Genomic DNA, 13,258 nt, shown 5'->3' with positions numbered 1-13,258 from the left:
CTAACTGCATGCTGTTTCTGATGATGAGGTTTGCCACTATAGATTTATCTCACTTGACACAAATATATAAGGGATTTCTCTTGACCAAAGAAGAAATTGTGGTAGAATGCTCACAAGTTGTTAGTATTTTAGTAAAGAAATGCTATTTATATTGGACTACTTCTAGCTATTAAGTCCATAAAATAACACTCATATAGCATTAGAAATGAAAATAAAAGTCCTTTTCCTTCCCTGATTTCAAGAAAAGTCTATGCTTTTGTTCTAGTTCAGTTTCAGGGAGAGACTAACTTCCTCTTTGAACTTATGACTTATAATTAGCCCAGCCATGGTCCTATGCTAACTGGCAGTACTTGAAAATAGGAGAGGGTCAGGGCAGACACTCCCAGCCTGAACATTTCAGACTTGCAAGCATTCTAAAAACAGAAAAGATAAAAGATAAGCAAGAACGGGTCAGGCTATTCTTCAAAATTTGTTTCCCCCTAGGGACAACTGTTTGATTCTCTTAGGCCTTTGACTGTAGAGACTCTCCCAGAATTCCACAGACCTCATGAAAATTTGAAATATTTTAGAAAAACAACAGAGCCTTAAAGAAACTGAAGTTCACTGATACAAAGTAACTGGGATGTTTACAACAACAGAATATGCCTAATTTCTTAATTTTATGAAAGTAAATGTTTGTTCATGTATTAAAAATGTTAGGAAAAACAGACACCAAACTATTAATGCTGCCTCCTGATGAGCAGCATCTGAATGTGGAAGTGGGGAGTGAAGATGTTTAATTTCTTACTTTACCTACTTTTTTCATTTTTTGTTACAATAAACACACAGTTTTTAAAAATATATCAAATGCTACTCTATAAAAATCAAATAAATAACTAAAATGAATAAGCTTACAAAACATACTATATATACAGCTTGGGGGCTCGAAAATAATGGTCTATTACTTTACCTCGGTATTAGAACTTTGATACTTGATCAGTTTTTCTCTTCTCCATTAGTGGAAACTTCAGCTTAACTCTAGCCTATTCCCCAGATTACCTTAGGAAGATTTCCTTTGGAAGAGATGTATCAATCAGGTTTTTAATTTGGCTTCAAGAAGTAATAGACACTCAGTTACAGTGGCTTAAGTAAATAGGGGTTGCTTCATTCAAATAATTAAAAAATCCAAAGATAGGCACACACCAAGCATTTTCACATAATGGAAAGTCCAGAGCCTCTGAGCTTTCTCGTCTGTCATCTATAATATGCATGTTTTTTCTCCAAGGTTACAAAATGGCCATTAAGCCTCTGGGCATAAGATCATACAGAAGTGAGGAAGGGCAGAGAGCAAAATGCATATGGCAGCTGACCTGGCTGACACTGTGTTTCTAAAACAGTCACTTTTCCAGGAGCCCCTCCAGTTACATTTTATTGGCCCGCCCTGGCTCTTATCATCACCCCCAACTTTGAAGGAGTTTGAAGATTTTTGGATACACTGCAGCTCTGAACAAAACTGGGGTTCTGTTAGTAACGTCAAAGTGGAGGACAGATATTGGCTAGGCAGCCAGGAAGGAAAAGGCAGAAGGAAATGGCAACACACTCCAGTATTCTTGCCTGGACAGTCCCAGGGACAGAGGAGCCTAGTGGGCTGCCGTCTATGGGGTCGCACAGAGTCGGACACGACTGAAGCGACTTAGCAGCAGCAGTAGCAGCAGGCAGCCAGGAAGCTCTGCTACCAATGCCTCACCTTATTACCTCTTTCACAAACAAAGCACATGTAATTCCCTCCTGAAACTGGAGGGCTGGGTTTGTGGAGAATTGAGAAAATGTCAAAAAACAGTTATACAGAGTTCAAAAATGAGTATCATTCACTGTAGTATTGTTTGTAATTTAAAACATTGGAAAAAACTTAAAATGCCTGAGACCTGAATCCAGGAAAATTTGTCAGGAGCCTTTAGTTTACAGAGGAGTTGAGTTTGCTCTCATCATATCTTCTGTAGAAACTGTATAAGCTTCTCTAGTCCCTGTCAGTGTACATGTACAGATTTGCCTACACTTGGGAGCAACATTTAGAGCAGCCTGCTCCTGGGCATCAGTGGCAGAGAAATAGTCAGGGACCAAGATACTTGCTGGACTCCAATCTGTCCAGGAAGAATTAACTCTACTTTCCAGAAGGAAAAATCAAAGTCTTCCTCACTGGCTTCTCAACTCTTCCTTGAAACCTTCCTTGATTATTCAAGTCTATGTGGAGCTCTCCATTTTCTGACCTCCTGTAGGAATTATCTGCTCATCCAAATCACAAAGTCTATATATTGTTACATGGATTTCACAATACCATGTCTCATTTTCCTAAGTCCAGTACATGCTTCTCAGCAGCTAGCTCTCTGCAGTAGGAGAGGCCATGGAAAGCAAGATGTCATTGGGCCTCTGTGGGCAAAAAAAATGCTACTGAAGATGCACAGGTTCATGGGTGTGGAGCATCCAAAGACACATTTCAGCTACTTTAAAAGATCAGTGTCAACTTCAGAAGGATCCTGTTTAGTGACCTTTAAATCACTAAAAGAGTATGATCTTCTCTTCTTGGGACACATTTCAGTAATATTCAACAAGTGTGTGCTGTCACAGTAGGAAATAAACCACATCAGACTGGAGTTATGAGCTTTTGATGTGAAGATCCAACTCGAAATCTTCTCTGAGTCAAGTATGCAGTCAGCACCCCCAATGTAACCCTTCTGTATCCTTGGATGGTACTCCTTCCCCATCAGCTGCCATGTGTCTTCTTTTTCTCTGCTCTCTTCTCCATCATAAAGAATCCAATAAGTTCATTGCTAATAAGGGAACAACATCTTATAATGAGATGTTCTCTCTTCAAAGTATTTTGACAGATGACAAAAGCACAAGCTAATACAATAGAAATGTAATGGTGGAATCTCAAGTATCAACAAAAAAGTTGATTGAGTTTTCTTTCGTATAACAACTTTCCAGGTACTCAAACTACTACAGAGCAGACAACTATTCTGTTCTTAATAATTCCTATTTTTCTTTATAGTATTTCATAAATGAATTCAGGTAAGTATTGATATAAAATAATATCATTTGAATACATGTTTCCAAAGTGCTGAGTCATTAAAGAGGTAGTAAAATACAGTGTTAAGACCATGGGCTCTGAGTCTAACTGCCTGGGTTTACACGTATACCACCATGCAAGGTGCTTAAATGTCTTTGTTCCTCATTCTCATCTGTACAATTGGAGATAATATTACCTACCTAATGGGGTTATTATGAGAATTAAATAAGACTATACACATGAGCCGGAATAGGGAATGGCACCCCACTCCAGTACTCTTGCCTGGAAAATCCCATGGATGGAGGAGCCTGGTAGGCTGCAGTCCATGGGGTCGCAAAGAGTTGGATGACTGAGGGATTTCATTTTCAACTTTTCACTTTCATTCATTGGAGAAGGAAATGGCAACCCACTCCAGTGTTCTTGCCTGGAGAATCCCAGGGATGGTGGAGCCTGGTGGGCTGCTGTCTATGGGGTCACACAGAGCTGGACATGACTAAAGCGACTTAGCAGCAGCAGCATACATATAAGCACTTAGAACTTTGCTTAACACATATTCATGCTCTATAAATGTTAGCAACTATTAGTAGTAAGGTTTTTATTTCCAAATGAATAAGAAGTAGAATATTAGCAGCTGGTGAATTACAAATCTCTTGCAAATCTTCATATTTCAATTTACCATGACTTTACAAAGAACAGTCAGCATAATAAGCAGTTTCCTGTAAGAGTAAGCATCATAATTTGCCCACCATTTTCAAAAGGTTCATGATGGGGTTGACTACAGGACACTGAAAATTTCTTTCTTGTATAATACCTGTTTTAAATTCTGATTTCCAGATTGAAGGTATTCCTAAAGATGATTCTACATTATCTGAGAGAAGGCGAGAACTCCATAAGGAAGTTGAAGTAGCTAAGAGGAATTTAACCCAGCAGGTTAATATCAAGTTTCACTTAAGTTTCTAAGAATGACTAATGCAAAGCTGTGTTTTTAACTGTGTTCCATGAAACCTTGTTAGTAGAAGAGTCAAAGAAAGTATGATCCTACCTAATATGAGTCTGTTTCTTTATCTCAAAGTCTACTCAAACCCACATTAAAATTTTGGAAGAGGAAAAAAAATATGTTTGAGCTGGCAAAAAAATTATACAAATTCATGAGTTTAAAGTAAAAAGCCTGATTCAAAATAAATAATAAATGCATTATTTCACCAATATCCAATTTCAAATTTTGTTTATCCAAAACCACTGTCAAAGTAAAACATGCTTTTATTTCTCTGCAAAGCTTTACTTGAAAATACAGTCTGAATAAGAAAAAGTTCTATGCTATCATGTTTGCACATTCTTTTTATAAGATAAATACATGGTGCTAAGGCAGCAGAGTTACTTTTTGTGTTTTAATAAAATAAACTCTACACAGAAGATTTTAAAAGTAGTCCGAGATACTGGCCTTAGTTCAGTTCAGTCACTCAGTGTCTGACTCTTTGCAACCCAGTGAGCCTCAGCACGCCAGGCCTCCCTGTCCATCACCAACTCCCGGAGTCCACCCAAACCCACGTCCATTGAGTCGGTGATACCATCCAGCCATCTCATCCTCTGTTGTCCCCTTCTCCTCCTGCCCTCAATCTTTCCCAGCATCAGGGTCTTTTCAAATAAGTCAGTTCTTCCCATTATGTGGCCAAAGTATTGGAGTTTCAGCTTGAACATTGGTCCTTCCAATGAACACCCAGGACTGATCTCCTTTAGGATGGACTGGTTGGATCTCCTTGCAGTCCAAGGGCCTTAGTGTGTTCCTTCAAATAAATACTTTATAATATTTGTGTTTTTCCAAAAGAAAATCCTATCAGAAGCTGAGTCTAAGTTAGTAGAACAGCAACTTGCTGAGGAAAACAAGCTTTTAAAGGAGCAAGAAAACATTCAAGAACTGCTTTTCAACCTTGTCCGTATGACTCAAATCAAAATTGATGAGAAGGAGCAAAAATCCAAGGATTTCCTGAAAGCTCAGGTAACTGCATTTTTGTAACCATTCATTAATTACCACAACAGTCCAGGGTAGCCTCATGTTAATACAATGTTCATTAGAAAACTATGACTTTAAGTCCCCTTCAAGTTCAGTGACTACAGGGCTTCCCTAAACAAAACTCAACCATGTAATGAAAAACAGTCCCAGGATTCAGCTGGCAATAGTCAACAATCTAGAGGGAAAAAGAATTAGATCAATGACAATGAGCAGAGGATTTGAAAGATGACAATTTCAGTAAGAATAAGGTGAGTACCTCCAGGGGAAATGGCTGACAGGCTCAAAGGCACAGGTGCCTGTGATTCACCGCCATCCCACAGTCCATCGTGATCTACCCAGAACAACTCAGGAGCCGCAGCATCAGACCACTCTCCTTCCCAAGTTCATCGAGTCAGCATCATTTAAACCATTGTGAGGACAGTTACCTTTAGTAACTGTTTCGCCCTATGCCTTTCCTGGGCTCCTGACCAAGGGCCAGAGCTGACTCAGTGCAACATCCCCAAACAAAATCAACAATGAAACAATAGCAAAACAATCTTTCTATGATAGGTAAAATCCTAACATTACAATCATTTATTCCACATAAGGATTGTGTCCAGAGACCCTCTTTTAAAAATTATTATGGAGTTTCCCTGGTGGTCTAGTGGTAAAGAATCCACCTGCCAATGCAAGAGACATGGGTTCCGTTCCTGGTCCAGGAAGATCCCACATGCCCCGGAGCAACTAACCCCAAGTGCTGCAACCACTGAGGACTACACACTCAGAGCTGGTGCTCCACAAGAGCAGCCGCCACAATAAGAAGCCTGAGCACCACAGGAAGGAGTGGCTCCCACTCGCTGCAACTGGAGAAAGCCCACACACAGCAACGAAGACCCACCACCCCAAAAGCTAAAATAAGTATACAACTCTTCTTAAAAATGATGACATGTTACTAAAGTAGAATACCTAAATTTACCATGTGACCCAGATGCTGGCTGTTTCTGAGTGCAGCTTTGTTTAATTCTGACCAAGCATTCACACAGAGTAGCGTTTCTTTCTTGTTTTTCGGAAAGAATGCACAACGAAGCATTAGTGAGCCATGAGGGTAAATACAGGTGAGAGAAAACTGAGGTAAAGATCTGTATCACACAACCCACGACCAACTATTCAAACTGCCCTTTCACTGTCTATTGCCACATCCCCCACCACCCCCAGAATATTTGAGAGAGAGAAACTAAAAGTTTAGCATGGCTGGGGCATGGGAAGATGGGGAAAGTATGTCAAATAGTGACACCCGAGAGGAGAGGTCAGGCAGTGAAGGTCACTTAATCCCCGTTGAACAGTTTGGAACCTTGTCCCAGAAGCTCAGGCAAAGCCCAGTAGAGTTCAGGGGGTTTCAGTAAAGAAAGGAAAGACAGTGGACAGGGAGGAATGGGGAAAAGAAGGCAGCCTGAGGGAACAGCGTGGCAGAGCGGAGGAGGAAGAGGAACCAAACAAGGAGCAGGATACTTGGAACATGGATCTGTTTCATGAACTAGACAATTTTTAAATTAACCTCAAAACCTGATACATGTGTTACCCATGTGTGACTAATCTATGTCTGCCAAATCTTATGACTAAATTGGCTAATTTAGCTCTGTACTTGCTCTCAAAGGAGATCAATTCTTTCTCTTGAAATATGGAAATCAATAAAGGAAAAATATTGTTTCCCTGAACTATTCTGAGCATTAGGGATTGATTAATCTGTTTAACAGTGGTAATACACTATACCTTCCATAAGGAACAGTCAATCTTATCATTTATTTTCACCTCTCATCTACAACCCTAAGATAAAAGGTGAAGGGACAAAGAAAGTAAACGTTGCTATCACCTCCAAGTGGGAGTGGATGACTACATTTTACATCTCTTTAATTCTTCATAGACACAGTTACTTAGATGTCTAGTTTCTTTTATGGGAATTGCTCTCACAGTCCTTAAGGCCAGCAGAAACTGGTTTCTTCTAGCAAAATTCTGTACTTCTTTGAATACATTTCTCACCCTAGATGAGAGACACAACATCTTTAGATTTGAAGATGTAACTAGTTCATTTAGCACTTGGTATATCTTGAGGACTTTGGAAACAATAACTGCTGTCTTTTAAAATATTTGTGTGGAATCTTGTTTCTTACCTCCTTATGGGGCTGGTCTCACCATAGCACTTCATTCTGTAGGAAAAAACACCCACAGTACAAAATAACGGAAAGGTGCTTTAAAATCATGGTTTCAGGGACTTCCCTGGTGGTCCAGTGTTTAAGAATCCACCTTCCAATGCAGGGGACGCAGGTTTGAGCTCTGGTTCAGGAAGATTCCACATGCGGGGGCGGGGGTGGGAGGGAACTAAGCCGCTGCACCACGGAGCCTGCACCCGAGAGCACTTGCGCCCCAAGTACTGAGCCTGCATTCTGAAGCCCCTGCCGGGCAACTAGAGAGAAACCTCCGTGCTGCAACTAAGACCCACCGCAGCCAAAAATAAATAAATAAACAAAAATAAAATTATGACTTCAGTCTCTCGCCAAAAATCATTGAGGCTTCAACTCACAACAGTTCTATGACAACCTAGAGGGTTGGGATGGGTGGGAGGTGAGGTGGGAGGGATGCTCAAGAGAAAGGGGACATATGTATACCCATGGCTGATTCATGTTGATGTATGGCAGAAACTAACACAATATTGTAAAGCAATTAGCCTCTAAAAAGAAAAAAAAAAAAACCTGATTCCAAACCCCCTCCCTCAACTATCCTTCACAAATTCCTCACTCACCCAACCCAATCATGCTTTCCGTAATCATTTTTTGGATCATGAAAAGTTCCCTGAAGTTTTCCTCAAACCAACGTGGGCAGGCTCCTTTTTTCCCCTCCTCTCTGGATCTTTCTGTCCTTTAATGAACCCTTTGTCCTAGTCAATGCAATTCAGTTCAGCTGGCCAGGTAATTTTCAGCCCCCGCCCTCACCTCTTCCCTGTGATCTGCACAACCCAGCTGATGAAGATAGAATGGTCTTTATTGGATACTTATGAGATGGGGTGAGGCTGGGAATATCCACATGCTGTTGGTGGCGGACTTTTTAAAAATTTCACAATTAACTTTTATATTTCAGCAAAAATATACCAACATTGTTAGGGAGATTAAAGCAAAGGATCTTGAAATCCGGATACACAGGAAGAAAAAACGTGAAATTCATCGGAGGTAAAACAATTACTTGAGGACTTATCTAGTTAGTTTAAAGAGGGAAACAGATATTTATTTCACAAGTTTCAAAAATTCTTGTGTTTTCACAGACTTAGAGAGTTTGCTAAACTGTATGACACTATTCGAAATGAAAGAAACAAATTTATTAACTTACTTCACAAAGCTCACCAGAAAGTCAATGAAATAAAAGAAAGGCATAAAATGTCATTAAATGAACTGGAGATTTTAAGAAATAGTGCAGTTACTCAAGAAAGGTAAGTCTTACAGTAAGTACTGTCCTTTCAAAAGTTTCTCTTCTGAGTCACTGAATGATAAAATACCCTAGGGATGATGAAGTAGAAAACAAGTCTTCTACAAAGCTAGAAAAGCCCTTGCTCACATACCTTGCTTTAGAGATGACAAGCTAAGCATTTGAATGTGATTCCTTATGCTTCTACTTGGGAGCTGTATTTTTTTTAAGTGAGGGGAAAACTAAACCTGTAACTATTCTCATTTTATTTTCATTTATTCATCTAGAAATAAAAGCACAAATTTGACAATCTGCATTTAAAGTTAGAAGACAATCAAATGTTAATTAACCAGCATCCCAAGATTGTAGTCCTGAAGCATCTAATGTGCTTGTGGGAGGCAGTATAGCAGAGCTGTTAAGAGAGGTGACTTTTCTAGACTCAAATCCCAGTCCTGCCACTTGCTAGTTGTGTGACCTTGGGCATGCAATCCTAGCTCTCTGGGCCCACTTTTTTTAATCCATAGAAATAGTCCTTTATATAGGACTTTTTGTTATTAAATGAATTAATCCAAGGATTGTTTTTTAAACTTTATTATTTACCATGTGACAAGATCTGGTGGACTCTCCCACCTGTATTTAGTCCCTGATCTATAGAATCTATACAACCTGAACTTTTTCTGGTGGCCACTATTGCCTGGTTTTCTTTCCTAAAGATATTACAAAATAGGCTCTTGTGTGGGGGGTAGTGGAAGGGAGATGGGGGTAGAGCTGAGAGGGGACCGCTATGAAAAGGCAAACCTAACATCCTAATCAGGTTCTCATCCTACATGAAAGCAAATGTCATTTACAGCGGCCACGCATTCATTCGGCATTGATTCTGATGCCACATTAAGTCAAGCACTACGTTAGGTCCAGTGGACATTGTCAGATATAACCACCTTCACCCTCAAGACAGCAGAGTCCCCTGGGGACAAAAGAGCAGTAAATGAATCACTGTAGTCTCTTGCTTTGATAAAGGGGAGCAGCAGATTCTTGGGGCACAAAGGAAAGATGTCCTAATCCAGATTAGAGGAAGTTGGAGACTTGGAAAATTACAGAAATTCCTAAAGAGTATGACATGATGAACATCATCATTACTAATACTATTGTCATTTCAAGGAACATACTAAGGCAAGAGCTACTTTGATAGTTTATGTTTCTGAAGTCTTTATTGTTTTTAAAGAAACTAAAGGAAGTTATAATTATACCCATTTTCCCATTATTTTTAAAGAAAGCTACAAAATTCAATGCTGAAGCATGCCAACAACATTACCATCAGAGAAAGCATGCAAAACGATGTGTGCAAAATTGTAGCAAAACTTCAAGAAATGAAAGAGAAGAAAGAAGCCCAGTTAAATAACATCGACAGACTTGCTAACATGATCACAATGATTGAAGAGGAGATGGTACAGCTTCGGAAGAAATATGAAAGAGCTGTTCAGCGTCGAAATGAAAGGTGAAAACCAGGCACCTGATGTGAGAGTAAAGAACCCAGAGACCTGATTTAGAAATGTTGCCCATTTTTCCATCTAGACTTGACAGTGAACAGTGAGGGACATTTGACACTTAGATGTCATTAGCCTCTGCAGGGCGGGGAGGGGGGCTGTATGCTTTCCTTGAAAATAAGACACTTCATCCTCATATGAGAGAGAGGCAAGAGTAGGGTTTGGGAAGTAGGGTTTGCTTGCTTAAAGATCACAGTCCTTTCTCAGGGTACCATTTAGGATACTATCAAATTATTTCAGAATAATTGATATAAATAAGAAGTCTTTTGATCTTGTATTCACTTTGGGGACAGATTTATTACATGATTCACCCAGTACATTTTCTCAGCAAGTAAGTATCACCTTCAAGAGGTGTTACCCTTGAAGCATTATTTCTCCCAGCTATAATAATATTAATTGATTACTACTTAGCAGTTTTCCCAAGTTTCTTGTGCTCTAAGAAATCTGGCATTTGAGACTATAGAACCTTGTAGTAATTATGTCAGGCATTATGTATTTTTTTTTTCATCAAACCTTGCTTGTGTGCTGTTCTGTGTAAGGCTGTGTTCTGTGTAAGTGCTAGGCCCTGAAAGTAAAAAAGGTGATAAAGCACCGCACCTGGCTTCTGATGTCAAGAGATCAAAGATGCTCAGGAGATGACCCAGTGAACAGCAAGTGAGCAAGAGCTGAGAGTAACCAAATGTAACCCTGTGCACACATGTCTTGAGGGAGGCGAGAGAAAGAAAGAAAAAGCAATGAAAGATTGCTTTGGGATAATAGATGGGATAACTCTGGGATAATAGATGCAGACAGTATCAGGGGAGAACTTCAGGGTCCTGACGAACACAACTTTTTCAAAGGCCTGGCAAGTGTTCTCTCTGCGAAAAGAAAGTCCTCTTATGTGGCTCCTGGCACAAATCAAAGCATGTAGGCAGTGTGTTCCCAGACCTTGGTCAGTTCTGTGAGGCAGGAATTAGAAAATTCTTACTTTGTTTTTTTCCCATAGTCTCCTCAGGAGGGGTCTTTCCCCTGGCATGATTTCAAAAGACAGGATTTTGCTTATGGGGAAATGTGCATCAGAAATATTTAACTGTGAAAGAGCCTAATGGGTCTGGCAAGTTAGAGAGAGCAGAATAGCTGCAAGAAACACATTCCCTGGCTGCCTGCCTGGGTACCTCTGGCCAGATCTTGGCTGGCGAGTCTGGCCCATGAAAAGGGTCTGCAGAAAATCAGACTCTGGGATCACGTTGTTCATGTGTGGGGAGTGACATTCTTTCCCATCCCGGGAGAACCTTTGGGACTTGCCAACAACATAGTTAGCTCAGAGTTCAGATGCTAAACAACTCTCTCTGTCTCATGCCCAGAAAAATTCAAAATGTAAGAATTTAACTAGAAAGCCAACAGTGAGTGTCTATTGTCTTCTGGAATTATGCAATGTTGATGTGTTATTTTGCACCCAAATCCAGAGGGAACCACAATGACTAGTAAAACAGTGGCCTCAAAATCCTCTCAGCCTCTGCCTTTCAATTTGACCGTAGTGGTGTTCAGCTGATAGAGCGGGAAGAGGAAGTGTGCATTTTTTATGAAAAAATAAATATCCAAGAGAAGATGAAGCTAAATGGAGAAATTGAACTACATGTCCTAGAGGAAAAGATCCGATTCCTGAAACTCAAGATTGCTGAGAAGCAAAGACAGATTCACGTGACCCGGAAATTACTGCCAGTTAAGAGTGCTTTGGATGCTGACTTAGCAGTGCTCCAGATTCAGGTGGGAAATGTATTCATAACAAAATTCCTGGGACCATTTGCCTTTTTATTTTTTTCCTCCTTTGTTTGTATGTCACATAAGTTCTTTCTTGTAAATCAAGCCATGCTACTCCTGGTACCTAGGAGAACTCATGACTTAAATGTCAGGGTACAATCTGTGCTTCAGACATCTGAACTATAGACTGTCTTTCAATCCCTGGTGAATCATTTTCTGCCTTTCTTGGAACTTAGACCCTCACAAATCTCAACTCTAGCTCAGCTTCTTCAGAGCTGGCTTTCGCTGCGTGTGTTCAGTCATGTTAGACTGTAGCTGACACCATAGACAGTAGCCCACCAGGCTCCTCTGTCCATGGGATTTCCCAGGCAAGAATACTGGGGTGGGTTGCCATTTCCTTCTCCAGGGCATCTTCCTGACCCAGGAATTGAACCCCACATCTTCTGCATTGGCAGGTGGATATTTTACCACTGCACCACCTGGGAAGATGACAGGCTTCCACCACCACCCACATAATTATGTTTTTGATGCCTGCTGGAAGATCTTGCAGACCATCTAGCTCTCTTATTTTTTGATACTCTTGTTCTCTAGAGCCAAGATTTTTTTTTCTTATACATTGATAATCATATATAGACTTCTTGTTAACACCTGTAATTTCCCTGTAATTTAATAACTTGGCCTTTGATGTGTTTTTTTTTTTAAAGTGGAATAAATTCATAGCATTTAAACACAAAATAGCCAATAAATACAACCATTAATATAAAGCTATTTTCTTCTTATGTAATAATTATACTTTTTTTCTTAGTGAAAATAGAAGAAAAAAAAAACTAAAACATTTGAGGCTAAATTTTTCCCATTGATTCAATGTAGCAGGAACACATTTTAACCTATGTTTTCTAAAAAGTCACATTTGCTTTCAGATTTTTTTTATTGTAAAACTAAGACAAGTTCCACTTACAAAGTTTTGTAAAACATGTTAAAAAGTCAAAGAAAAATTACATCCCTAAGATATAATTACTATTAAACTTATGAAAAATTTAGATGAGATCGTTTTGGTCTTTTTCTAGGTATACAGGCAAATGATTTCATTAGCTCATGCTATAGACACAGTGCTGGGTCTTTTTTTTTTAATCATGTCATGGCAATTTATAGGACTTTATGAAATTGGATGATGCGTCTACTATTTCATGGCATTTGAATGTATAATATGCTATATAGACAAAAGGGTCTTTCATGTTGCACAAATACGCTAAGGTTTGGATTCCAGTGTTTCTTCAGCTGTGTGTTCTCCCGTTCACTTCTTGAATAAGTGCAGCCCTGACTCAGAGCCCCCAGGCCTCCCCCAGGTCTCCCACAAACTGACTCCTGCTTCCAATCAGTGGTTCATTTGGGGGATCCCCTCCTCAGATCGCAAACATGGTGTCCGGTCCACTTCTGTGTCACACTCCTCTTTCCACCTGCACAGACACAGGCCATTCCTGTGAG

The 13,258-nt window shown here is 39.8% G+C and overlaps 1 protein-coding gene and 1 long non-coding RNA gene across 2 annotated transcripts in view; one reads left to right on the top strand and one right to left on the bottom strand.

Moving 5' to 3' along the window:
- CCDC146 (coiled-coil domain containing 146) overlaps window positions 1–13,258 on the top strand; it is a 107,892-nt gene that overhangs the window by 86,099 nt on the left and 8,535 nt on the right. The window contains exons 9-14 of the mRNA XM_055589639.1: window positions 3,881–3,976; window positions 4,872–5,042; window positions 8,169–8,257; window positions 8,350–8,514; window positions 9,760–9,984; window positions 11,551–11,779. Of these exons, the coding sequence (XP_055445614.1) occupies window positions 3,881–3,976; window positions 4,872–5,042; window positions 8,169–8,257; window positions 8,350–8,514; window positions 9,760–9,984; window positions 11,551–11,779 (975 nt within the window). The remainder of the gene's footprint in view (window positions 1–3,880; window positions 3,977–4,871; window positions 5,043–8,168; window positions 8,258–8,349; window positions 8,515–9,759; window positions 9,985–11,550; window positions 11,780–13,258) is intronic.
- On the bottom strand, window positions 6,817–7,968 carry LOC129659092 (uncharacterized). The gene is made up of 3 exons (XR_008717788.1): window positions 7,834–7,968; window positions 7,205–7,240; window positions 6,817–7,074 (listed from the first exon to the last, which is right to left on the bottom strand). It is a non-coding gene; the product is annotated as an uncharacterized LOC129659092 (long non-coding RNA).

Source organism: Bubalus kerabau, chromosome 8 (assembly GCF_029407905.1).
Source record: "Bubalus kerabau isolate K-KA32 ecotype Philippines breed swamp buffalo chromosome 8, PCC_UOA_SB_1v2, whole genome shotgun sequence".
NCBI lineage: Eukaryota > Metazoa > Chordata > Mammalia > Artiodactyla > Bovidae > Bubalus > Bubalus kerabau.
This window is presented reverse-complemented; position numbering and strand designations above follow the sequence as displayed.